This window comes from Chlamydotis macqueenii, chromosome 14 (assembly GCF_036417535.1).
Source record: "Chlamydotis macqueenii isolate bChlMac1 chromosome 14, bChlMac1.mat, whole genome shotgun sequence".
NCBI classification, from domain to species: Eukaryota; Metazoa; Chordata; class Aves; order Otidiformes; family Otididae; genus Chlamydotis; species Chlamydotis macqueenii.
The window spans coordinates 240,584-265,589 of NC_141569.1; the positions used below are offsets into that span (position 1 = coordinate 240,584).

General features: G+C 38.0%; 1 protein-coding gene across 1 annotated transcript in view; it reads left to right on the forward strand.

The window, feature by feature from the left end:
• The window catches only part of DOCK2 (dedicator of cytokinesis 2), a 184,647-nt gene that overhangs the window by 134,311 nt on the left and 25,330 nt on the right, over positions 1–25,006 (forward strand). The window contains exons 31-37 of the mRNA XM_086758735.1: positions 6,221–6,321; positions 6,417–6,475; positions 7,888–8,036; positions 16,635–16,720; positions 21,800–21,956; positions 23,097–23,137; positions 24,598–24,688. Of these exons, the coding sequence (XP_086614861.1) occupies positions 6,221–6,321; positions 6,417–6,475; positions 7,888–8,036; positions 16,635–16,720; positions 21,800–21,956; positions 23,097–23,137; positions 24,598–24,688 (684 nt within the window). The remainder of the gene's footprint in view (positions 1–6,220; positions 6,322–6,416; positions 6,476–7,887; positions 8,037–16,634; positions 16,721–21,799; positions 21,957–23,096; positions 23,138–24,597; positions 24,689–25,006) is intronic.

Consider the following 25,006-nt stretch of genomic DNA (forward strand, 5'->3'; position numbering starts at 1 on the left):
AAATTTTGTACCTTCAAAAGCTGTGACTTTACAAATGTATGTATGTATAATATTAATTAAGATTTTTTTTTTTTTAATCATAGGGAAAAATGTTTCTTTTGACAAACTTAAAATTTATTTTTAGTAAATATGCCTGCTGCAAACTCTCAAGTCATTGACATATTTATGATATAATGTCTCTTAGGCTATTTCAGTTTTTTAACTGCCAATTTGTAACCTATCATTTTCATAACACTTGATCATTTTTACTGCACATGTCCATCATTTTTAAAAGCACATAAAATAGGTCTGGTGGTCATCAGGACGTGTAGGCTACCAAAACCACGCAGACTACTATAAAGACTGTGTATCTGTGAAAATTTTACCAAGGTGTGTGCTGCCTCTTTCAAATGTTAAAGCAGCAGTCTAAACCTGGAACTTTCATTTCAGATAAGTTTCCTGTGGCAATTATGTGCGTTACAGAATGTTATCAAACAGCCATGGGCATTGTAGTCCAACGCTGAACCTTGTGGTTCATGGAATGTATTAACACTTGCTCTTTTATTCATGACTCGTCAAATATCTGGGGGCTTTGAGTAAGCTAAACAACATTATAGTAAATAAGTAGTGCCATCTAAAGAACTGTAGTACACTTACAGTTTTCAGAAAAGACTTAAAAGTCCAAGTCAGGGAGATAACTTACTTCTCTTTCATCAACAAAAGCTCTGAAAACCTTCAATATACTTATTAAAAAAGCTGCCACTGGACTGAAGAAGGTCTGAATAATGCAAAGCGTATTGTCCAATTTTCTTAATTAAAAAATAAAATTTGATTTCCTGCTAGTATCTGTACATATTCAGATTAGTGATAGCTGAAGATTTCAATGTTTTAAAGGTTCTTTTACTGGTTTTCATATTTCCATTAAAAACAAAATCTATAATCAGTGTCTTGCAACTGTTCAGACTGTGAAAACTTGAACGTGGAGAAGTACGTAAAAGTAAAAATGTTATTAATTGAAATGAGAAACTTGAGAGGTCCTTTGGTGGATCTTCTTCATTTTCTGAGGATCAACTTTATCCAAATAATTTCTTAGAATAATTTTGTGTAACTGTTTTAGAGCTTTTTGTGGTAAGAGATTAGTCTGTGTCTTTCCTAAACATAGTGTATTATCCTCAAAGTTTCAAAATTTTCTTAAATGGTGTAAAGCACTGAGGCACAATGGGCAGGAACAAATAGTAAGGGGTGGAAGGAGGAATAGTTTCAACTAATTTTTCTAATAAAAACGTATTTTGAAGTCATAGCTTAAATCTTCCTATCCTGCAGTGTAAATCCACGTCTCTTTGTCCTGTCCTTTCTGGCTGTGGGAAGTTTGCTCTTGGAGTTGTAATTTTTCATGTGAATTGCACTTACTTGAGTTGTTCTCTAATAGCATGGATACTGAAGTAATTTGCAAGAGTCCAAGAAATTTTTTCTGCATCACTAGAAAATGAGCAAGTGAAAAAAAGAGAGAGACAATAATTGGATTTTTTTTATATCAATACATCTTGACTGTAAGCAAACATGAGCAGTGGCTAACTCAAAATAAATGGGAAACTTCTATACTTTATGAAGTAGTTCACTCTACAGTTTCAGCCTCTTCAAATCTGAGTATTAACTAATAGTTTAAAAAGCACAGTGAAGTAGGTCTGAGGATTTTTCACTTGGCTGAGTGATTACATGACGATATATAGCAGAAAACATAACCAAACAGAGCAAGCAGACTGTGAAGAAATGAAGCAACTGAAAGAGTGGTTTATATCTAGGCAGAAGCTATGAAGACATTTTTGCGACTCTGTTGAAGCTTCTTAAATGGAGGAAAAAAGGTACCTGATGAAGCAAAATTGCTTTTTTTTTTTACTCATGTGATTCAGTCAGAAAGGAAAGCAGTGGTGTCATTTAGGGCTTGTGAAAGAATGTGGTATATCTGATGAACAGTGGTTACAATCTAAGTTTAAAACTGTGCATTAACTTAAAGCCATAGGTTCAATGGCGAGGCAGTTACGTGCCTCAGTACCAAAATCATGCACGGCACAGCAGGGGTGTGCTGTTACTGTTTCTGCCTTGGTACGTAATACACATGGTTCACTGAGTCCGTTTGTGTGGAGAGCCCTCTTTTGAATTCCAGCGCTTCGACAGTCCTGGTATTTTCATTGCAGTGGTCACACGGGAAATGCCAGAGGTGCTGTTTGGGTTGAGAATCGTTATTTGTAGAGGTAATTAAATAGTCATCTGATGTCTGAGATTATATGCCTGTGCAGTGAGGAGGTGTTTTTTTCTGATATTTTTTTGAGTTGTGCATGCAGAGTTTGCATGCTGGATGTAGTCAGATGCATGTCAGTGACTCTCAGAAAAGAAGCCACAATTAGAGGTTGCGTACAGCAGGTGTTCTCCAGTGTCATAATACAACAACACCTAGAACAACAAAGAAAAGACCAGCTAAAAGGCATTTGTTACAGAATATTTACTGTTGTGCTGATAAGACAAAATTATTAGATCCAGAGCAAATAATTTTACAGGAGAGAAGAGAGTGAATTTTCCTTAAGTGACTGACCAAAAATAAACCATGAAGCAAGAAGGAGCGAGGGCTCACAATAGTCATAGTACCTTAAGCCTGTGAATGCATACAGTACCAACATCTTGAATAATATATTAGTGTGCTTTCTTCAGTACTGAAATTAAGCCAGAACATGAAGATTTAATCAACAGAAATCTGGAGTTTCAGTAGGAATCAGTGGAGTAGGTAAAAAAAACTTTTGACGTTTAGCAGTTTACATTCTATTCTTGTCTCTGTATTTGAAGCATATTATTGATTTGCATTTCTGTTGGATACAAACACAGTTGTGTATTGAAATAGGTTATCTAGAAAGGCCAGGAAATATTTCTCACTTAAAGAATGGATTTGGTAGACATCTGTCTGAGGCAGTTTAGCAGATCTTGCCTTGGGATATGGAGCTGGATTAGCTGACCTCTTGGGTTTCCTTCCAGATCTGTGTTCTATGTGTACAACTCAAAAAGTTCACTGAAGTGTAAATTGAAGGTTTGCAACTCTGGAGAGTATAATAGTTTAAGAATCTTTATTCAGAATGAGCGTATTAAGATAGTATAAGGAGAGATATTGATAGTATACAAGAAAAATACAAAACAAAACAAAAAAAACCCAACATAAAAATAATATTGGTAAGGATTCTCTTAATTGATTGCAGAACTGTCTCAGCAGCCAGCCAGTATCCACACTGCTTGCCACACATTCCACATTTTGGTCCGCACTAGTCAAGATCATGTTATGTAGTTGTAAGAGGATTTGTGTCTCTGGTTGTGGGTTGGCTTTGGTGTTTGGGTTGTTTTTTTTTTTTTTTTTTGCAGAGGGCGCAGGTGAGGTGGTATAGTGTAGGGCTGTCTCTTTCTCATTACCAGCTTCCACTAGTAAGGCAATTTTGCTTTGGAAATGCAGCCATTGCAGGTGATTTCAGATGTGTTCAACGCAGAATTTTAAAGGAGACTGCAATGTTGGCATTTTTGCTGTTTGGTATCCAGTAACAATTTTTTAAAGAATTTGCTGGATTCAAATGCAGAGATGAGACAACCTGTCCAGATCAGTGCTTTGCAGCTGGGCTTTTGCAGGTTAGCAGAACAGATGCACCAGGATAATGTGTAAATTCTGGATTTGGGATGCATGAGTTGAGATGGGTTCTTCAGAAGACACTTAACAAACAAACAAAAATATTTAAAATTGTAGGATATATTTTGCAAGAAAAAAGTTCCCTGAAAGTCACCCTGGTTTCTTGGGTTTAATTATAACAAAAACTTTGTGTGGTTCTGTACTTACAAAATGTTCATGGTATCCTCAGTAAATGTCTGAGAAGTATGTTTTATTTGTGGTAAATAGGACAATTCTGGGACTTTTCAATATGCTTCTCTTATTTTTGTGGTAATTGTACAATCTTATTCAATCAAAAAATGCTAATTTCATTTGACTGAAAACTTCTGTGATTCAAGAAAAAAATATTATAAGCGTATCTCAATGGTAGCCCCCAGGGTGTTAAATAAGGGTAAATAATCAGGAATAACGTGGCTTTCCATAAGCAGTCTAAATATCTTTACCTCAAATAAAAAGTGTCTTTGTCCACCTGTTGCTATTCTGTGCTAAAGAACATCCAGCTAGTTGATTTGCCGTTTATTCTATTCACAAGGATTTTTAAGGAAACAAATATTTTACAATAGTTCCGTTTTGAAGCTGAATATTATCAGTCCACGAGGATATGGAGATGTAGGTATGAAAAGTAAGATCAAATGTGAATTAACCTATTTATTATTATAGAGAAATACAATAATTAACAATTTCTGTTTACCAGATGTCTTAACTGTCAGCAGTTTCCTTAGTTTTATGAATGCAGAACTAGGAATGAAGATTTTTTTTTTTTCCTTTTTTTTTTTTTTTCTTGCACCAGCAGAAATCCCTTTTTCAACTTCCAAGTCATACGGTTTTTCTTCTTAATTTTACTTAATAGACTATTAACTGTTGTAATAAGGCTTTATTTTTCTCCACATAATCTACAAAGATTTGAGAAATTTTCCATTTTACTGGTGTAACTAACATGTGCAAAGTATATTCCTTACTCATCAATCAATAACAGCTTCTCAAGGGACAGAAAACTCTAAATTGGGCAAATTAGTATTTTAAAATCTTTTATAAGGGGGGAAACAGGCCTTTCAGGGCATAAATAATATTTAGTCTGGGGGGAAAATGCTCAGAATGGTGTGTATTATTAGTATAGTCTTAAAAATCAAATATGTATGTAATTTAAATGTTTTAATTAAGGAGGGGGAGAAAGCTACTGCCTTACTAGTGCTCATATTCCAACGTGCTTTTTAATAAGGTTGTGATTGGTTTGGGTGAGTTCAGAACATCCTTGCGTGGTGTAACGTGTCGCAGATTAATAACGCTCTCCAGTGAAATGCTACTTGAGTCTGGATCTGCACCAGGACAACTGTGCTCTCTGAGCTGTAAATACTTGAAGACAGAAGCAGCCCTCCCAGGGGCTTTGAAATAAGCAAGTCTGCGGAGGAAAGCGTTCGCTGGGCCTCGGAGGGAGGAATAAATTAAATGCAGGATCTTCTTCACGTTATAGAGGACCTTTGAGAATTTTGTTAATTATAGGAAATGTCTGTATTTTTGTGTGTGGTTTTGTGTGTTCCTATCTATTTTTCCTGGTTATTTGTGCACAAGAGTTGTCTAGGTTATAAAGGACAGAGATCCTTTAAGTTTTTGATGAAACCTCGTATTTCTAGGCTATTTAGTGTGGGTTCCCAACCTAGGGTTGTACCTGACCATACAAAATTAAGAGCTCTGTAGTAATGTTATGCTTTGTTTCCATCAGTTAAACTACCATGGAATACACTTACTATTGCCTTTATACTGTCTCTCTGATACCTACCATGCATAATTTTAGATGCAGCTACATTTTTAAAAGAAGTGTCTAAAGCCATTGCTGACTGCTGAGAAGCTTCTGAAAATAGAATTTACTTCCTTCAATTTGTGCTTCCTAGTGAAGTTTCTTTTTTCCCCTTTCCATCTCTAGCATTTGAGAGAAGTACTTCATTTTGATTGTCTGGAGAACAAGTAGTTTGCTTCAGAAACAAAGGCTTGCGCACTGGAAATAAATGGAGTTTTCTTCTAGTTCAAATACATGACTCAGTACTAATAGTAGTTATTTTAGGATATATTTTAACCTTGTTTCATGTAGAGAGCTCTTAACAAAATATATTGGAATTTCACACAAATGGTTGTTGAGTGAGAATCCAAAGAGAAGGCAGTAGGTGCCCTTTGAAGTAGTTGCAAATAGGGTGTAATTACGTTGGATTCCTTTAGCTCCAGGGTGTCAAGATTCCCTGGCATGTGACGTGTTTCACTAGTCCTGCGATGGTTCATGGTTTGATGTTCTTAGCTAATGAATCTCATATGAATCTTTTTTTAGTGATATTTTTTCAGCTGCTGTGTTAAGAGCAAATGTGTAGTAGTGGTTATTAAAGTTTGTCGTTGTTGCTTTTCTGTAATTGCATAATATTAATGACGTACATCTTTGCATAATTTAAAAAAAACCTCACATTGCTTGCATCGTTTGGTTTCATAAATTATTCAGCATTGTGCATAGTTTAATATTATTCCTGCTTTTCTCAAAACTGTTGTGTATTCAATTTACAGCTGTGGAACAACTATTTTCATTTGGCTGTGGCTTTTATTACCCAAGATTCACTACAACTAGAAAACTTTTCCCATGCAAAATACAACAAAATCCAAAGCAAGTAAGGAAAAATGTGTACTTGAACTGATGTCTTCCATTTTGTAGTGAAATGGTGATAATGATTAAGATACCTTTCGTATTTCTCTTTTTTCCTAGATACGGAGATATGAGGCGTTTAATTGGCTTTGCTATCCGTGACATGTGGTACAAACTTGGTGAGTACACAAATGAACTTAATTGCAACTGAATCTGTAGCATATTGCTTGTTTTATTGAAAAATATCTGATGTGTGAAGTGCTTTTGTAAATATTTCTGCTCTTTGAAGTTAAAATATGTTTTCAGTCCTGTGATTAAACTTAGAAGTGACATGAGAACTGTTTGACTACTGCCTGTTTTTTGTTTCTAAGAAAACTCACACCCTTTTCTCAGATTTCAAAGATGGCTGAAATCAGAAGATTTCAGAAACTTTATTTTGCTGAAATTGAGAGCTAGGTAAATTTTCCCTGAGAAGGTTACTGCTCAGTGTGAATCTGCAATTCTCTAAATCAGTAGGCTCAGATTTGGAGTCTGTTTGGATTAAAAATACAAAATGTTTGTACATTTGTTGTACAGCCATGTTCTGCTGCTCATTTAAGAGTTCACAATAAGGGCAACAACAATTTATTGTTCATTGGAAAGATTCTATATAATATAGAATTATAGTATGCCGAATCTGAGAGTCTGTGTTAAAAACAGCGAACACAATGGCTTTATAAATATGTAAAGACCCTGAATAGTTTTGTCTAGCATTAAGTTGAAGAATAAAGTTTTGTTTTCTAATATCCAGATGCATTGTTACTTTATTTAAATGTCTTACATACCCAGTGGAAAAAAGTGACATACACAGCTTGAGAACTGTTTCAAACAAATGCAACAATTGTCACTTAAGAATAAATGCCACCTCGATTTTCAAGTTCCTTCTGTAGCTTTAACAAGAAGAAATCAGCATTCTGAAAAGCAGTAGAGCATCTTCAGTACAAATCACATTTGAAAGAGACATATACAGCAAGGTCCTGCAGATTTGGATGTTTGTTGGCAGCTGTGCTACAAGCAACAGTTGTGCTACAAGATAATGTTGAGTGGGTTTGGGAGTTGTGTAGATAGTGATTCTGTTATTGCTTGCAGTGTTCGGTGCATTGACTGGTTTGCTTTGTTGGTTTCAATGTTTTATATTATTCAGAAATGAAAGCAAGTAATGTTTTTCTCCTTCCTAAGCTAGAAAGGTTACACCATCTGGCATTACCATGTGGTGCACTCCTACTGATAGAATTTGGAGGATTCTTAGATTTATTAGTCCAGGTATTTAAAAGGAGATAGCAAAAAACTGAAATGTTCACTGAAAATGTCCACTCAGCTGGCATACATGCTTATTTCTGGCACTGAATTCTGGCATCTTGGAATGAGACTGTATCCATTAGCATGCTTCCAGCTCTTGAGAAGGATCAGAGATGAGTGACTAAGTTGGAAGACTTTACCAGCATAGATGATGTAAAACACTGCTGTAAGTGATTGCATGACCTACATGTTTTCCTAAAAAAAGATAAATTTTTTCTCTCCTCTCAAGTACCCAATTTGCGTTCTGTTTCAGGCCAGAATAAAATTTGCTTTATTCCGGGGATGGTTGGACCCATCTTGGAAATGACTCTTATTCCCGAAGTCGAATTACGAAAAGCCACAATCCCGGTTTTCTTTGACATGATGCTATGTGAATATCAAAGGACAGGAGAATTCAAAAAGGTAATGAAATACACTCTGTGTGAAAACTAATTCAAACGTCATGTGGTCAGTTTATTTCTGGTTAATATTTGTTGTGTGGGCTTTTCTGCCCACAGTAGATCCAAAATATTACGAACAAAAGGAAGAGCTCTTGTCAAGCGAGTGCAGGCTTTCCAGAGTGATTTAGTTGGACTTAAGGAATCCTTTTGTCACAATGAGAGCAATAAGGTGCTGGAATAGAGCCCAAAGAGGTTGCAGAATCTTTGTAAAAAATTTCAGAATTTTACTGAAAAACGTTCTGAGCAACAAGCTGTGATATTGAAGTCAGCCCTCAGTTAAGCAGGAGGCAGAATTAAATGACCTCTAGGGATCCTTTCTAATCTAAATTTTTCATGATACCCCTTCCTTATGATGTAGTAGATATCGATAAGCCAAAACTTCCATTTTTTAATACACAATGTCTGACAGAATTAGCAGTAAGTAGTTAACTATGTATTATCAGATTTCTCAGGAAACTTAACTTTTCTGAATATTTATTGTGAGAAAAATAACTACTGTGAAGAACTGACATTCCTAAAATGTTTTTTCTAGTAATTTTGAAAAGAAAAGGATTTTTAAATCACAAGTATTAAATATCTTTGATTGGTGGACTAGAAATAGAGGTGGTGGGATAGGACATTTGGGAATGTAAGCTGAATCTCCTGCTGCTGCTTGCTGTGTTTATCTGGGCCGTGAGTACCTGGCAGTTTCTTTCCTAGCTGACTTTTCTGTTCTCTGCAAGCTCTTTGGGCCTGGGCTTACATTATTGTGTGTTTTGCACACAGCCTTTCACAGTAAGTTTTGAATTGGAGATTGAAGCTTTGTAGTTACACAAATAATTAATTTAGAACAGTCTGTGTGATGTTAAGTGGCACACAAAAAGTCATAATTTAGACATTTGTAGGAAAGGAAATATAAACATGTCACTCGCATACCCAGCTATGTTTAATACCTTCAGTCATGTGGGGTGTTTCTGTGTCAACTAAGTGTGGAACAAACAAGCAGATGGAATTTCCTTTTTGGTTTGTATTCCACGGTGCAAAGCTTTTGGTTCAAGGCCAAGATTAAATACCACTTTGCTTCTGTGCATCTGTTCCTTCCATGTTCTAATACTCCTCTATTTGCCTTCTTAAACATGTTTTCCTGCTCTTGGCTTATACTTAATCTCTAGGGAGAGATGCACAGATCTGTACAGACAAAAACCCTGAAAACTCATCAGTGATACTGACTGATTGACAGGAACGGCAGCTTAGGGGCCTGGGAGATGCCAGACACTTAGGTGACCCTTACATCACTTCTTATGCTAATATAAATAAGCTTCAGGGGATATTTTTTCAGTGCTGAGGAACAAGGACATTCATTTTATTGCAACTTAAAAATAGCAGGTATTTCTTGATCAGGTGACACTAAAACTTTCATAATTGAGCAGTTGAGTCTCACTGGATTCTAATATTCTGCTTCAGAAATTGTGATAACTTACTGGTCAAGAATTGTGGGCTTTACTTTCTCCTTACCTATGGATGAGGTAATTAAGATAAATTTCTTAAACTTGCATCTGTAAATTTGGCCATTCTGGTAAGGGGTTTTTTTTTAAAATGTGTTTTAAAGGAAAGGCACATTAAGTTTTATTACTTAAAATTTTTTCCATCTTAATTAGAAAAGGCAAAGAATTAATATGAGTGGAAAACTATTTGATATACAAACATGTAAATTCTAGCTTTTGTTAGTGGACAATTTTAATCTATAAATTGGCATTTAGTATTATGAAGGATTGTTGTAGTTCAGCCCCGATTGGGACCAGACTACGCAGTCTCTCTCTCACTCCCCCCACCCTCCGACAGAATAGGGAGAGATAACATAAGGAAAAACGGCTCGAGGTTTGAGATAAGGACAGGGAGAAAAGTTACTGTTATGGGTAAAAGACTCCTCTTGGGGAAAACTACTCATTTATTACTACAAACAGCAGGATAATGAGACAGAGAACAAGATAACCTCCCTCCACCCCTCCCTCTTCCCGAGCTTAACATTATCTCTACCACCTTCCCCCCCGCGCGGCACAGGGGGGAAGAGGGAATGGGGGTTGTGGTCAGTTCATCACGGGTTGTTTCACACCCCTGCTTCATCACCAGGGGGAAGAACTCCTCGCATTCCTCCTCTGCTCCATCGTGGGGGCCCTCCCATGGGCCACAGTCCTTCGTGGAACTGCTCCGGCGTGGGTCATCTCTTCCGTGGGGTGCAGCCCCTCCAGAACAGTTGCCCCAGCAGGCCCTCCATGGGCCACAGCTGCCTTGAGGCCTCCACCTGCTCCAGTGTGGGGTCCTCCACGGGCTGCAGGTGAATCTCTGCCCCTCTGTGGACAGGGGACAACCTGCTCCACCATGGTTATCACCACAGGCTGCAGGGGAACCTTGGCCAGGAGCCATATTACTCCTCACCCTCCTTCTTCACTGACCTTGGCGTCTGCAGCCGTTCCTCACAAGAAAAATTCTTCACAACAGGCTGGCAGACGCCTCTCGGGATCTTTTTACATCTCATTCACTTCTCATCTCCTCTCCACTTCTTGCAGCCAGGCCGGGCCGAGTTGGGCCCAGTCAGCCACCCGGCGGGAGGCCAGAGGGTGAGGCCTGCAAGGCCCATGAGGCTCGCGCTTCCCCCTCTCTGCCCCCCGCTCAGCTGCTTCACATCTTCTCTCTTTTTTTTTATTGTTTTCCCCTACTTAAATACGTTATCGCAGAGGCGTTATCACGGGACATTCTGCTACCAATTGGCTCGGCCTTGGCCAGCAGCGGGTCCGCCCTAGGCCCGGCCGAGTCCACTGAACAAAGGGGAGCAACTCCTAGCAGTTTCCTACAGAAGCTGCCCCCTTAGGCCCCCCCTCACTAAACAAAACCAGAACAAGGATATTTTCTTAAAGCTTTAGTATAAAATATTGAGAATCATAACATGTTATTTCAAGAATGCCTTAGACACTCAGGAGCCTGGATTGACATTCAGTTAAAACGTAATTTTGCTGAACTTTCAAAGTAAATAATTATTGAGAGAGAGGAAAAAAGCACGGAGACTTCTTTACTAGTTGAGTCTGTACCGGCACTGAAATGGAGCTTGTCTGGTACTTTACCAGAAAGATGGGTTTTGTTAACTTGATGTGGTGCTGTGCTGAGACATCTGCGGGGCAGTGCTCCGTTCTTGGTGAACGTATGTTATGTTGGTGCTAGCTCACGAGACCCGCCTTATGCATAAAATATTTGTGTGGTAAGGGTACAAACTTAAATAAGTTTATCAAGCTGGAATTTAGGTATTTCTAGGAAATCAGCTAATCCCAGAGAAAACATAATTCCACCTCTGGTTATCTCAGGGGTGACATACTATACATATATTTAATGGAATGGAATATAAATGTAGGTGTACGGCATACTAAGGCATTTTCTTCCTTTTCCTTTGCGCATATCACTTGCATTCACCCCAAAGAAATGTTATATGATCTTGTAATTTTAACTCTAATGGAAGATGTAGGGAGCAAGCCGTTACTGTTCACTAATTTTAGCCATCAAGGCTCTATCATTGGCTCAGAGAGCCAGGAATCTTGAAAAGGCAATTTATCCAACTTAGGTTCAGTGTCTATGGACAGAATTAGTCCTGCAAGTATATCCCCTTCTCCTTCAGATATAAAGGAGAACTAGTTGCCTATGTGTTGGACACAGAGAATGTGTTAAAAGAATGTTAAAAGAATCCCATCCTCTAAATGTTGATATCCCATCTTTCCTTGAAAGACCAGGTTGTGCCTTTTAAGCCTTGCCAAAGACAGACACATAGTCAAGCCCCCTAGTGCTGTTTGTTCTAACTGGTGATTTGAGGCCAAAAACTAGAGAAGACTTATTTAAAAAAACAAATGAAACTTTTTGGGAAAAAAAAAAAAAGATTAGCTCTTTGCAGAGTAAATTAAAATATCTTTGAATTAAACATGGATTCAAGTTACTTTAAGGATTTAACTTGCCTTAGGAAAGATTAAGTCATCTGTGTTTATATTTTTGTTTCAATAAGTCATTCTATTTGTGTTTGGTATTTTCAATTTAGTATCTCTCATTGGTTCCACCAATCGCTGAAGCCATCTGGGGAAGTTTTCTTTATGTGCTTTCCTTCCTGACTGTTGTTGAACCGTGTCAGAAAATACTGCTGTGTTCTTGGGCACACAGAGCTAGTGGTAGGGTTAGAGGAGAAATCAAGTTTATATGGCTTGTTGCTTCAGGTAGATCCATGTAGAAAACATGGAGATGTTCTGTGCTTTGGTACTGACGTATTCAGAGATGTGGAGATGTCTTGGGTCTGTAAGATGAGCAGGTGGTTTTAAAGCCAATTTGGTGTCAATGACAATTAGGCACACTCTGTTTAAGTCAGAGGAGACATACACTTTCTAGGGCTTAATTGGGCAGAGACACATTAAAACTTAATTCTGCATTTCTGCCAACTTCTTAATTTATTTTGGTTCAAGAAACTGGCTTTTTTGCAGCTTTTTGAGTAACTGCCGGGAAGGTGCTTAGGAAGAGGGTTTTTTTGTTCAGATCCAGCATCTGTGAAATTATTGCCTCTTAGAGAAGTAATCAATTCTCGACCTGCTGAATAAGTACTAGGAAGGATTTTAGAGGTGAATGATTTTTAACTGGTGCTTGACTTGCACTATATTCACAGATTTCTGTCTTACTGCAGAAAGTCCACAACCTTCAGCTCTAGAAAATGTCTGGATTTAATGTTTTTATTTAATATTGCTTGTCCTGAAACTGCTGTGTACCCATGTTACCCATGTTGCTAATACACCAATACACATGCTACTTCCACGTAGAAGTGAACTCTGAGCCCTTTAAACTTCTTTTTCAGCCTGGACTAGCCTGACTAATTATTTTTTTTTCTGTTTCTCTACATTTCAATGGTAGGTTTTTATTCTGTACTATTGGTATAGTATGTACAGTTCCACTGGCAATCTTTAATTTGTATTCTAATTACAGAGAAAAAGCTAATAATTAGAGCAGCAAAACCTGCAAGTAACAGGACAAAGAATTGTTCCAGATCACAGAGTATTGGCAGTCCTAACAAACCCAAATTGTTTATGGGCTCTAAAGGAAAAATAAGATTCCCTGTTATTTGACACTCCTGTTAAAATAGTTAAGAAATAGTACTAATGTAGTAGTCCTTTGCTTCTACCCAACTCAGAAAATGAGATTGCTCTTTCTACTGAAGAATTTATAGTTTTCTCTGAGACCGTTCTGGGAAGTGTCTCTTAAATGGAGGCTCTAAGATCTGAAGTCATTAAGTATTTTGAGGAGCAGTGCAGAGCCTGTTCAGTATGCCACAGGGATGAAACATTTACTGGCAGCTTCTGTAGAAAGCCTGGATGACGACATGCTGCTCAGTACTGCTGGAGTTACTCCTGTGCTGCTGTTAGTGTTTCTCATGTGCATACCGTACAGGTTTGCAAATTCATGTTCTGCAATGATATGTAGACATCTCGCTGACAGTAAATAGCAAGGTATTTTCTCAATTTTCCCTTTCATCCAGACAGCAGAATATTTTAACCATTTTATGTCCATTTACAGCAGCGCTATTCATGTTTTCATGAACGGTACTTTCTTACTCAGTCACCTTAAAATCCTCTACACCTGCTGCTGAGCTGGAGAAGTCGCCTATCTGTGCTGTTGTGTGGTGTGTACACAGCTTGCATCCACGTCCTCGTGTATCACATCAGCCCCCGTCAAGTGTTTCAGTATTTCTATTTGAAGCATATCTGTCTGCTGCTGCATTATAATGACACAAACAATTTTGGTTTCACACATTGACAGCTGTGGTTTTGTTGTTCGTGAATATAAAATGCTCTTTCCTGCCTGCCCCTTCTAGAGGAAGGAGGGGTGTATCTGTATTGTCTAATTTTCTGCGCCTAGTTTTTTGCGTTTTGTGTGACAAGTATAGAAGTTAGGCCACTCCAGACAGTGTTTCAAAGCTCCTGATAGAAGCAGCAGCCCACTTCAGTCTCCCATCTAAGGAGCAGTTTGCAGCATCGGGATGCATGGCTTCCTGCTGGTTTTGATGACCACTGGTTGAGTAATCCTGCTGGCTCTTCTGTCTCAGTATGGAATTGTGCTCGTTGCTGTGAGAAGGTGAAACCTGAGAAATTCTACAGTGAACAGGTAGCGAGCATGTAACATCTGTCAGTTATCTTTTTTAGATTGCTCTCAGGGATACATCTAAGGATGTTTAAATAGAGATTTTTACGTATTATGGCTTATAAATCTGTTTCTTTAAGAAGCTGTTTTAACATACTCGCTCTTTTTGATTGTTTGGCTTATATTCTGGAATAACTTTGATCTTTGATGTTTGCTGACCCTGTTTAGCTGAATCTCAGGACAAAAATGAAGGATATCAAATGTTCTGGAGAAAAATGAGGAATACTTGGCATTTGTTCTTGAAAAACATTGAGTAATTTTTCTGGGTAGAGAGTTTTAATCGTGACCTACTTGAAGGAAGTACATGTAGTAACATGCTTTTCAGGTAGAATGCTGTGTTCTCTGCATCTGCAGGAATTGTCCCTTCCAAAACATAAGTCTGAAGATACCTGTGACCTGCTTGGTGTGCTAAGACGAAGAGCTACTTTGTTATATGTAGCCTTGGGCTTGGCTTGTTCAGCTCAGGGCTGAACTTGGTGAGGAGGATATATTTAAGTAAGGAAACATATCTTGCATTGCAGTTATCAGCAGTTATTACCACGTATAAAATACTATGGTAATTCTTTCTACCATGAAAGGCTTCCAGTTCTCTGACAGGATGATCTGGAGCCCAGTCTGCCAAAGCTCTCAATTACACAGAAACACTGCAGGGAGGAAACAGAATTATTCATATACTGGAAGTTGTGTGAAAGAAAAACATGAAAATTTGCTGTGTTAGCACAGTAATGAATTCTCTGACATTTTTACAATGCTTTTAATAATTATATCTATGTAAAGCAATGCAGCTTTATTTCATTGTAGCTCTCCTAGTTTTTTAGTGCTTTCTCAGTGCCTTTTGATGGGTTAATGGCTTTTCTAGAACCTTGTGGTTGTGATCTTTTCCACCTCTTCTTGAAAATGCTATGCCAAGGTTTCTTTTGTCTGAAGCTAGATCTTACCAGGACACAATTTTTTCTTTAGCCTCTGGAAGAGCCTGGTTTAGACTTGCTTCCTGCTTTTCTCAAATGCCTTCATATCTACCTTCTTCTGCATGCTTCTCCCACTAGCACGTGTGCTTACTCTCAGAGCATGAGCAACCTTCCATTTTTAGTGTGTCTGTAGTTGGCTCGTAGGGCAATAGAACAAACGTACACAAGGAGTCTTTCCTTCCCGCTGCCTCACCACACTGTATGTAATGGAGTGAAACATTCAGCACTTATGTGAAATATTAGAAACAAAGAATATACATTTTTATGCACTTGAGTGATTTAATAATATGATATTCAAAGATTTCAGTAGAAATCTTGGGTTGATAGCTAACAAGGTGTCATAGTTCAGCCCTGATCGGGACCAGACTATGCAGTCTCTCTCTCGGTCCCCCCCCTCTGAGAGAATAGGAGGAGATTTGGTAAACAAAAGAAAACCAGAAGAAAAAAACCAAAAACACGTGGGTTGAGATTGAACAAAAAGTAAATTTAACAGTAATGACAGAAAAAAAACAAAACAGTGATGGAACACAAATACAGTATAATGGCTTACAACAGATCTCCACACCTGGTTTCTTCCAAGTAGCAGGAGGCTCCTCTCAGCACCCTCCTCACTTACATACTGAGCATGATGTCAGAGGGGATGGAATAGCCCTTTGGCTAATTTGGGTAAATGAACCCCAGCTGTTAGCTAATTAGTTAACTACCCCAGCCACAGGGGCTACCAGCTCCAGTTCTCCACCCAGCTCAGGTAAATATTAACTCTATCCTAGCCGGAACCAGGACACAAGGTGTCAGCAGTGGAGAACTATTACCAGGTTTTCTCTCTTTGAGAGATTCTTCTTCAATTCAGAGAGAAGGGAAAAAGATAATTTTTGACCTTGTAAGTAGAGAAAATAGGCTGCTGATGGCAAATGAAGCAGTGTCATAAATGTAAAGTATAATTGAAGAAATTATGCAGCAGAGGGGAAAGAATTGTGTTTAACTACACAAGTAGCACCTTTGCTGTCTTTGTTTATATATTGCGCTGTTTCCTAATTAGGATCTGGATAGACCTAACAAATAGCAATTAAATAAAGTATTGCGTTCTGCAGGATTGCTCATATTTTATCTGGGCGGAAGTGATTCTAATTAGTCTGAAATTCTGCATATCGAATGAGAGATGTTCTGTGAAAACGCAGAATTACAGACACTGTCACCTGTTTCCTCAGGTGATTTTATCAGTTTGGACTAAGAAACAGGTATCTGGGGACAGTAAATGTTTATTATTCAACTGGAATATTTTAAAGCATTTAACCCTTGGAAATATGTAATATAACTATACAAAGATATTATTTTGATGCCATGTTGAAATGTGTTTGACCTCTGGATATCTGCTGAGTGTTTTGTTTTTTCTTTATTAGTTTGAAAATGAAATAATTTTGAAGTTGGACCATGAGGTGGAAGGAGGACGAGGGGATGAACACTACATGCAGTTGTTTGAGTCCATGTAAGTAGTGTGTGTGAATAAATGCCTTCAGGATGTGTTTTTATTTTATTGTTCCTACTTCTCAACTTGGTAACTTCACTTAAAAATAAAACAGAATCTTAGAGAGGTTTTTTTTTTGTGAAGTGACTGTAAATAGCATACTGTTTCAGTAAACCTGGTTTGAATTGTAGTTTTGGTCATTGAAACTATTTTCCTCGTTGCTTGTTAATATTTTGTGCTCCCACTAAATTATGAAGAAATTATACCAAATCTGCATTTCTCTATCCAACTTTCAAGCAGAGATCCTCAAATATTTACCCCCCTTTTTAGTCTTTGCCCATTTTTCTTTATAACCTTTCTTGGTTTTATTTCACACTAATAAGAAGAAGGTATTTTAAAATGTCTTACTTGATTGTCTCGATCTCTAGACTGGACTGCAAGCGATTAGTCTCTGAGCTTACGTAAGGTGGCTATCCTGGAATGAGAATATTGCTAAGAGCTACAGTCTTATTAAAAAAAAAAATAAATCTCTATTTCTATATTTTAACAATCCGAAAGCCTGATGTAGCATCTCCTTCTCTTCTTGGCCACCCACGTTCAGTTTTCTTTTCAGAATTAATAGCAGTGTCTTCACTTGTGGCAGGTCATGTGTGCGATGTGTTGGGCACTGGTGGAATCCTTGCACCCACCTCTGAGAATTTGTTCCTACCTTTGTGCCTTAGACCGTAACAATGCGAGAGTGCGTCGCTCATCATACACTTTCTCAAGCATTGAGAGTTATTAAGTGTAAAAATGCTGTTGCACTTTGGCTACGTGACGAAGCCTAGATAGGCTTTGTGACATTGAGTGTGTATGTTTTTACTTTCTCAAAGCCTGCTACCTACCCCATTTTTGTGTAGGGGGTAGCTGTCTTTGCAGAGTCACATCCCTCTCCAGGTGAAGCATGAAACATTTGTGTATAACACAATGGGAAAAAAAAATCCACTTTCAGTGAAAACATAGCTTTGTAAAAAATACTGAATTATATTATCAAATAATAATATGTAAATGTTATCTTTGTAAATAATATGTAACTATGTTCTCATTAAATAGTAAAATTTAAAAGAAACATTATTTAAATAAAACATAATTAAAGTGTTCATTATGCGAGTTTAATTTCTGTCCTGTGACGAGGCAGATAAAAGAGAGGCAGACTTGATAAAAGTAAGAGTGCTGGCACTTTTTAAGCAATATAAAACTATTATTTGAAATTGATACGCTGGCAAGGAGAGATAAGTTTCTAAAATGTCTCTTTCACTTCCTAACATGCAATGACTATGTAAACTGAGAGCAATAAACTAAATTTTCCATATTGAATGTTTACTGTTTGTCTTTAAGCCTTAGGATAGCTGAGAGGCGATGCAAAGACGTTCAAACTGGCTCTGGATATCACCAAAACCAGGCCTGCAAATACAGAGTTCTCTTAATCATGCTGCTGCAGAGCCTAAACTGCAGTGCCCGCCTGAACTCTTGCTACAATTCCTCATCTCCAATACTGAGGATTCAGCTGACACAGTGGACGTTTATTGCAGTGCTAAACTTTTTTTCTGAATATCCACACTAAATCTTCCTTGCCTCAGTTTAAGCCAATTATTTCTTGTTTTACCCACAGAGGACGTAAAGAATCATTTGTTCTGTTTCTCTTTGCAGCAGCTTTTAACAAGTTTGAAAGTTGCTGTTAAGTTTTCTTCGGTCTCCTCTTTAGGGTAAACAACCCCAATATTTCAATTTATCATATGGAATGTTTTCTGGACATTCCTACAATGTCTACAACTATTTTGAAATGCTACATTGCCTTAAAGCTGGGGCAAGTATTCAAACTGAGACTATCAATGCAAAGAGAAAAGCTTCCTTCAGATCTTGTGTGTGAGACTCTGAAGTTGACTTTTTCTGAGCGGTGTAACACTGTTTGCTTGTCTGGTTTGCAGTTTACTCTTGCATTCAAATGTTTTTTTTTCTGGAGAACTGGAACCTATCTAGTTAAATCCGATCTTTCAGTAGTGCAGTTAAGTAGTCTCATACGTACCGATGCATGTAGAGGAACGGGTGAAGCAGAGGCTGGTGACTTGTCTGTGGTAGGACCCTGTTCTCTCTGTTGTTTGGTTTGGTTTAGGTCTTCCTGCCCTCACGCCTTTCAAAGCAGGGATTTCAAACCTCTGTCCCTGTTCCAGCTGGATAGAGAGCAAGTTAAATTGGACTCCAGATTTATTCATTTGGCCATATTTTCATCCACTAATTTTCTGCAGCTGTCTGCATTCCTGCACAGTTCCAGTTGCCACCTGAATGCAGGTATTTAGCAGTAGTCAGTGACTGTCTTGAGTGTTGATGCTCACCTCTGCAGCCAGTACTTATCCACCCTGGCTGGTTGCTGGGACCGTGCCCATGCCCCATAAATGGTTGCTGGGAAGGTGCCCATGCCCCATAAACTAAATAGGATCAGCAGACGTTTAAGCACTGCCTTGCATTTGTCCGTAGTCCAAAATGTTTGCATGCGCCATGGCAGGGTTATGACCTGTGCTAGTGAATGCTGTCCTAGGCAACACCGAGGAAGAGTTGGGACAGTGTGGAACAGATGAGAGGCTGCTCTCAACACACATAATACACAAGGCTGCCCTGTTTTGGTAAGTGGAGGAAAATCCAGCTGTATGAATACGAGCTGTGCTATGCCACTTGTCCTCAGGCTCAGAAAATGAATTCTGGCATGTTCTAGTTACTGACATAGGCACAACAGCACATAGCATTTGGAAGCTTTCCAGTTCCCCATCACTGCAGTGGCCCATGTTATGCAGTTGTTTTCTCCAGCTTTATTGAAAATTGTTTTTGTTTTAGAACTTTTTTTTTTCCCAAGCTATGTTTAAAAATTCAAAGATTTCTTGCTTCCTCCTGGGGAAAAAATATATCTAAAGTTTTATGGATCCTTTTTATTGGGATCTGAGCAAGACAACTTTAAAACTCTTCCCTCACAAGACAGATATTGCTCTCTCCAGTTCCTTTTGTAGTTCTCCTATATGTGTACTCCAGTTCTTCTTTCTTTAGTGACTGAAGTTATGGACTATACCCTGGGTGAGATATAGGAACAGCTTGTGTTTCATGTCGATGTTTTTCTACTGGTATTGGAAATAAATGTGATGTTTGGTGACTCATGTTCATGTCACGTTCAGGTGATGTTCACAGGTCTGCCTTGTTTGCTATCACTCCGAGTGAACCTATGGCAAAAATTCGTAACGGTCACTTAAATGGAGGCTGTACTTTCCTTTGTTAGCATCTTACCCTATTTGTGATACCTAGAGATGTAAAATAACCTCATTCTTCCTGTATAGTATTCCAGTGTCCTACATGATTCTGGGACTTTCTTAGTTTCTTTTCCACAAATAAAATTTAATGTGGTCCAGCCTTTTCTGTCAGTTGTCTGCTCTTCAGACCCTTTAGTATTTAACAGTCCATTTGCGATATTTTTAATGTCATGAGCCATGTTTCAATGATTTATTTAAATATTTCAGCTATTGTTTCAGACTAGTCAGACAACAAAAACTGAAGTCTTCTGTTTTTATCTGTTAGCCTCTGTCTGCCACATCTTGTACAATGTAAACGTTCTTTCAGTCATGCATGTACAGGTTCCCTCTGTCTCAGCAAAATAACTCTACTGGAGCTGTGCAATCAAAGGAATAAACATTAGGCGCTGGTTTTACTTTGCTTGGATTAGAACTTAGAGACTGGGTACTTTGCTGAGGTCCCATTTTAGGCCAAGGCTCTGAGGATTTCTTTGCAGTTGAAGTTAATATGAATATATATTTTCTGAAGAACGTTTAATTCTGAGGAGTAAAAATTATTTTTGCAATTAATTAAAACTTAATACTTTATAATGAAAGTTTAAAAAAATAATAGTGTACTTCAAGATTAATAATAAATTATTAAGTGTATTTGCATATAAATTGAGTGCTGTTAATGAAACACTAAGAGGTTAGAAATAAAGAATACTGTGTCATTGAAACTGCTTAGCTTCAGCCCACAGCATAGTTTCAAGGATAATTTTGCATTTCCTAGTTTGTTTTTACTATTTTCCTATGAGAATACATGGTGATATTGGTATATTGTTAATAGAATATACCAAATATACGTGTAATTACTTTGTGCATTGTGGTGGGTTGGCCTTGGCTGGACACCAGGTGCCCACCAAGCTACTCTATCGTTATGGGGGCTGCTGTGGGGAAAATTAACTCCCTGTCAGGCAGACCCAATACATGCACCTGTAAATATAGATGTGAGTGTATATATGTATAAACATGCAGTTTGTCAGAGAGAATCACAATGGAAAACCAGAATGCTAAGTAGAGGAAGCAAGCTTTCAAGCAAAGAAAGAAAATAATCCTTAACAAGGTGCCGGTGGTAATTTCATAATGTTTAAACAGTTAAGCTGAAAACAAATCTATGATAGTAATATGAAATATCTGCTTCTAAATCACTTCAGCACTGTATAGAAACAGCATATGCTAATGGTTTGTTACTGTAAACTGGAATCTGATTATGATGTGTAAAACTCATTTCCATACATTCTTTTTTAAAGATAATTAACTGCTTTTTTTAATCTACAAAAAATTATTGTTTGGTTTTGCTTTTTTCTCAGAGGCAAGTTTATGTGATGAGGTCTTCTGAGTGAATGTCTTTTTTGACTTAAAATTATAATTTATGTTAGTTTGAACTCTCTACTCACACGTGACTGTACAAAGAGAAGGCAATAATTGTTTTACGTGGCACGATAACAGAGGAAAAGAGGGCATAGTGTTCATTGCAATAGTGTGACATTCCAGAGAGTTGAGTTTGTTACACCATGGATGCAAGTTATTCTGTTCTGAAATTGTGGGGAAACCCTTGAATTAGAAATTTTTATCTCATCTGTCTTCTGGATCTCCAAAGTCCCAGCCCACAAAGGAAATTTCCAGTGCATTCTGCAGTTCTTCTAGCCCTAATATTCAGTATTTGCCTTCGGGTCCAAACAGGTTTTTCAGCTCATTGGCCACTAATTCTCACATTATTGTGAAAATATTTTTTTTGTGTTTCCAGTCTTACAGAGTGTGCCTGTCAGTATCCTGGCATTTTTAACTTGGTTGAGAGTTTTGTCAGCCTAGTTAAAGGCCTCTTGGAGAAACTGCTGGATTACCGAACTGTGATGAATGATGAAAGCAAGGACAATCGCATGAGCTGCACTGTCAACTTACTGGTATGTTCCCTTTTTTAATTCTTGTGTGAGAATGAGGAAGAGCTTTAGAATCCATTTACTAAAGGTGAAGGTAAGTCTTCCTGGGGACAGGCATGGTTGACAATGCTCAGTAGTGATCTAAACTCTGAGGCAAGAGATTTTTATATCTGTTTGCATGGATATATGCATAAACCTGAACCCAGAATCCACTCAGTTCTTTGGTTTTGCTTGTATGTTTTATCCACTTGGATTCTGTGGAAAAATAAGGAAGTCTGCTCTCATATCCCTTTACCTTTTGATAGGCTTAATATAACAGTGGGCTTCTGATAGTCAAGTTGTGCATGAGGAACTAACCCACTTGCTGCTTTAGCAACTTGGCAATTACAGATTTTAAATCTGGGGAAGAAACCTGCAAGATACACTTGCAGTAAGGTGTCAAGAAGATTTGAATTTCTGGTCTGGTTCTAGGCCACTCTGCCTTTTTTCTTTATTCCTGTTTTGTAATGAGCATACCGTGTATAGAGATTTCGACCAGGAAATTCCTCTAAGGTGAAGAGGAGCCTTCATCAGCTTTAAGGGCTGGAAAGAGAACATGGTTAATACGTATTGCGCTCACATACTCTGTACCTCAGTAATCACGGCACAATGTGGTATATATTTTTACAGCTCTTCAGGAGGCAATTTTTATCGTTTTGCTCAGCCTTAGCAACTCATATACTTGCGCAAAAGTGTTATAGTGACAAAATCAGGCATTATTCCTGGAATGAGCCCTTTTAGAGGTATTGCACAAGTGTTCCATATCAAGTTCAATAAATAGCAGCTGCTTTTCTGGCCATGAAGTGTAGCCAGAGCATGTAGTTTATTATGTTAATGCATTTGGATAACCATATTTTCCTCCTACAGAAAAACTTTCACTAATGATTTCATTGGTGAAATAGAAATATACATATTTATGTATAATAATAACACATACAAATAACTAATTAAAATATTAATTGAAGTAGTAATGCCAAGTTTTAATGAAACTTAAGATAGTCTATAAGTAGTGTATTTCTTATGTTGCCTAGCTAGCAATAAAAGCAAAATCTCAGCATATATATTTTTATCTTGTGTTTTAGTAAAAGACATTAGGAGGTAATTTTTTATTGTTTACATCCCTAGAATTTCTACAAGGACATTAATCGTGAAGAGATGTACATCAGGTATGGCTGTTGTTCTCTTGGATCTGGTTTGGAGAGGGCAGTAATATTCTCTTATGAATTCTGTTTTTATCATTGTACTTGGATTTCTGTTACTTACTGTTAGTTTACCATCCTCAGTGAGTCTCTTGTAGCCTCGGCCTCATTGATATTCTTACTCTGTTGTTTGCTTACCCTTCAGCAATTTGGAATCTATCATGTGTATTCATCAGCAGCATTTTTTTTCCACAAGAATCAACTTTTAGTTGATCAAATCACTCAACATTCATTGTCTATTGTTTTAAATAAAGAAAATGCAGTGAGATTTGAGGTTTGAAGGGTGTATCATACATTTAGTGTGGCAGAAAAAAAAATTTAAGTTCTGTAAAATTGTGTTGTCTGCCAAGTCCCTTTAAATATGCAACAGTACATTGCAGAATTACTAGTGAAGCATTTTTCTGTAAGAGCTATAGCTATACTGGCAAATTCTTTCAGATGTGGCATGGCCTCTTACTGTCTCCAAGAGTTCTGCTATGAGCTGCAGCAAATCTTGCTGTTCAAAAGCTCTCTGTTTCCTGCCTCTCCTCTCATTCTGCAACATCTGCAGAACCACCTGCGCCTCAGCCACTGCAGCACAGAGCCCCGAATCTGAGCTGAGGTGGGCACTGAGGGTGATTCAGAGCCAAACCTGGAGCTCTGAGCTGGAGTGGCCAGGGAGAAACAACACTCACTCTGCAGGCATTGCTGAGGGGCACACGTTTCCAGTTGTGTTGACAACTGGGAATGGTAATGCCTTGAACTGCTACAGCCAAGTGTCAGAGTTCCTTGTGTGTAAGACGATGGGATGCACTTTTTCTTTCTGGCTGCTAGAAAAGATGTGTGTTGAGTCGCATGATGTGCGGTGGCTGTGCTGGTAGCAGCCGTGCTGCCCTGGGAATCAAGGAAAACACTGGCAACGTGTAACTTAGAACAGATCTTCCGCCCTTACCACCTTCCAAGTTGTACAGGGACTTGCTTTGTCTTTCTGGGCTGGCATTTTCCATTTTCTTCTTTTCCTTATGTTACCTGTTGTGCTTGCATCTGCTTACATGGAGAGTGTTTACATGGAATTGAAAAGTGCTACAGAGAAAGGCAGCTATCTTTCCTAACAGTCTAGAAATAACGGACTCAGGTCTGACTTAGACCTTCAGTCTAGTAGCTCTTTCTCTGAGAGGTGGAGCTGACAGCAATTCAAAGGAGGCTGGCTCTTTCTCCTCCTTTTGTGCACAGTGTTTCAGCACACAAAGAGAACACAGGAAAGTCTGAACTCTGAAAGGGGTTAAAGCACAGAGGTTTAACCCCTCTCAGGGTGTCCTTAATGACACTAGGTAGCGACTGCATAACATCTATGAAGTTTCCATTTCAGAGTTTATCTAAAATTTTTTGACTCTTAGTATGGCAGTCATGTCAATATCTAGTCTAATTCTTGTTCTCCCCTCTAACAGATATTTGTATAAATTGCGAGATCTCCATTTAGATTGTGAGAATTACACAGAAGCAGCATATACCCTTCTACTCCATACATGGCTCTTGAAGGTTAGATTTTTCTAAACTCAGTATATAAAGAAACTTTTGCAATTTTCACATTTTTGAATTGAAGAGTGATTGTCTTAATCTCTGATTTACTGCATATTAGTTATTGTCTGTAGGGATGTTCATGTTGCTAGTTAAAAAGATACAGTAAGTCATACAAAATTAACATTAATTGTTGAAATTGTACTTCCAATAGGTGATTGAAAGCCACATATTGGTAAAATTAAATATTGTAGAAAAAAGAGCATCATAGAATAGTCAGAGTTGGAAGTCCAGCCCCCCTGTAAGGAGCAGGGGCATGTGTTAGGAACAAATAGTATA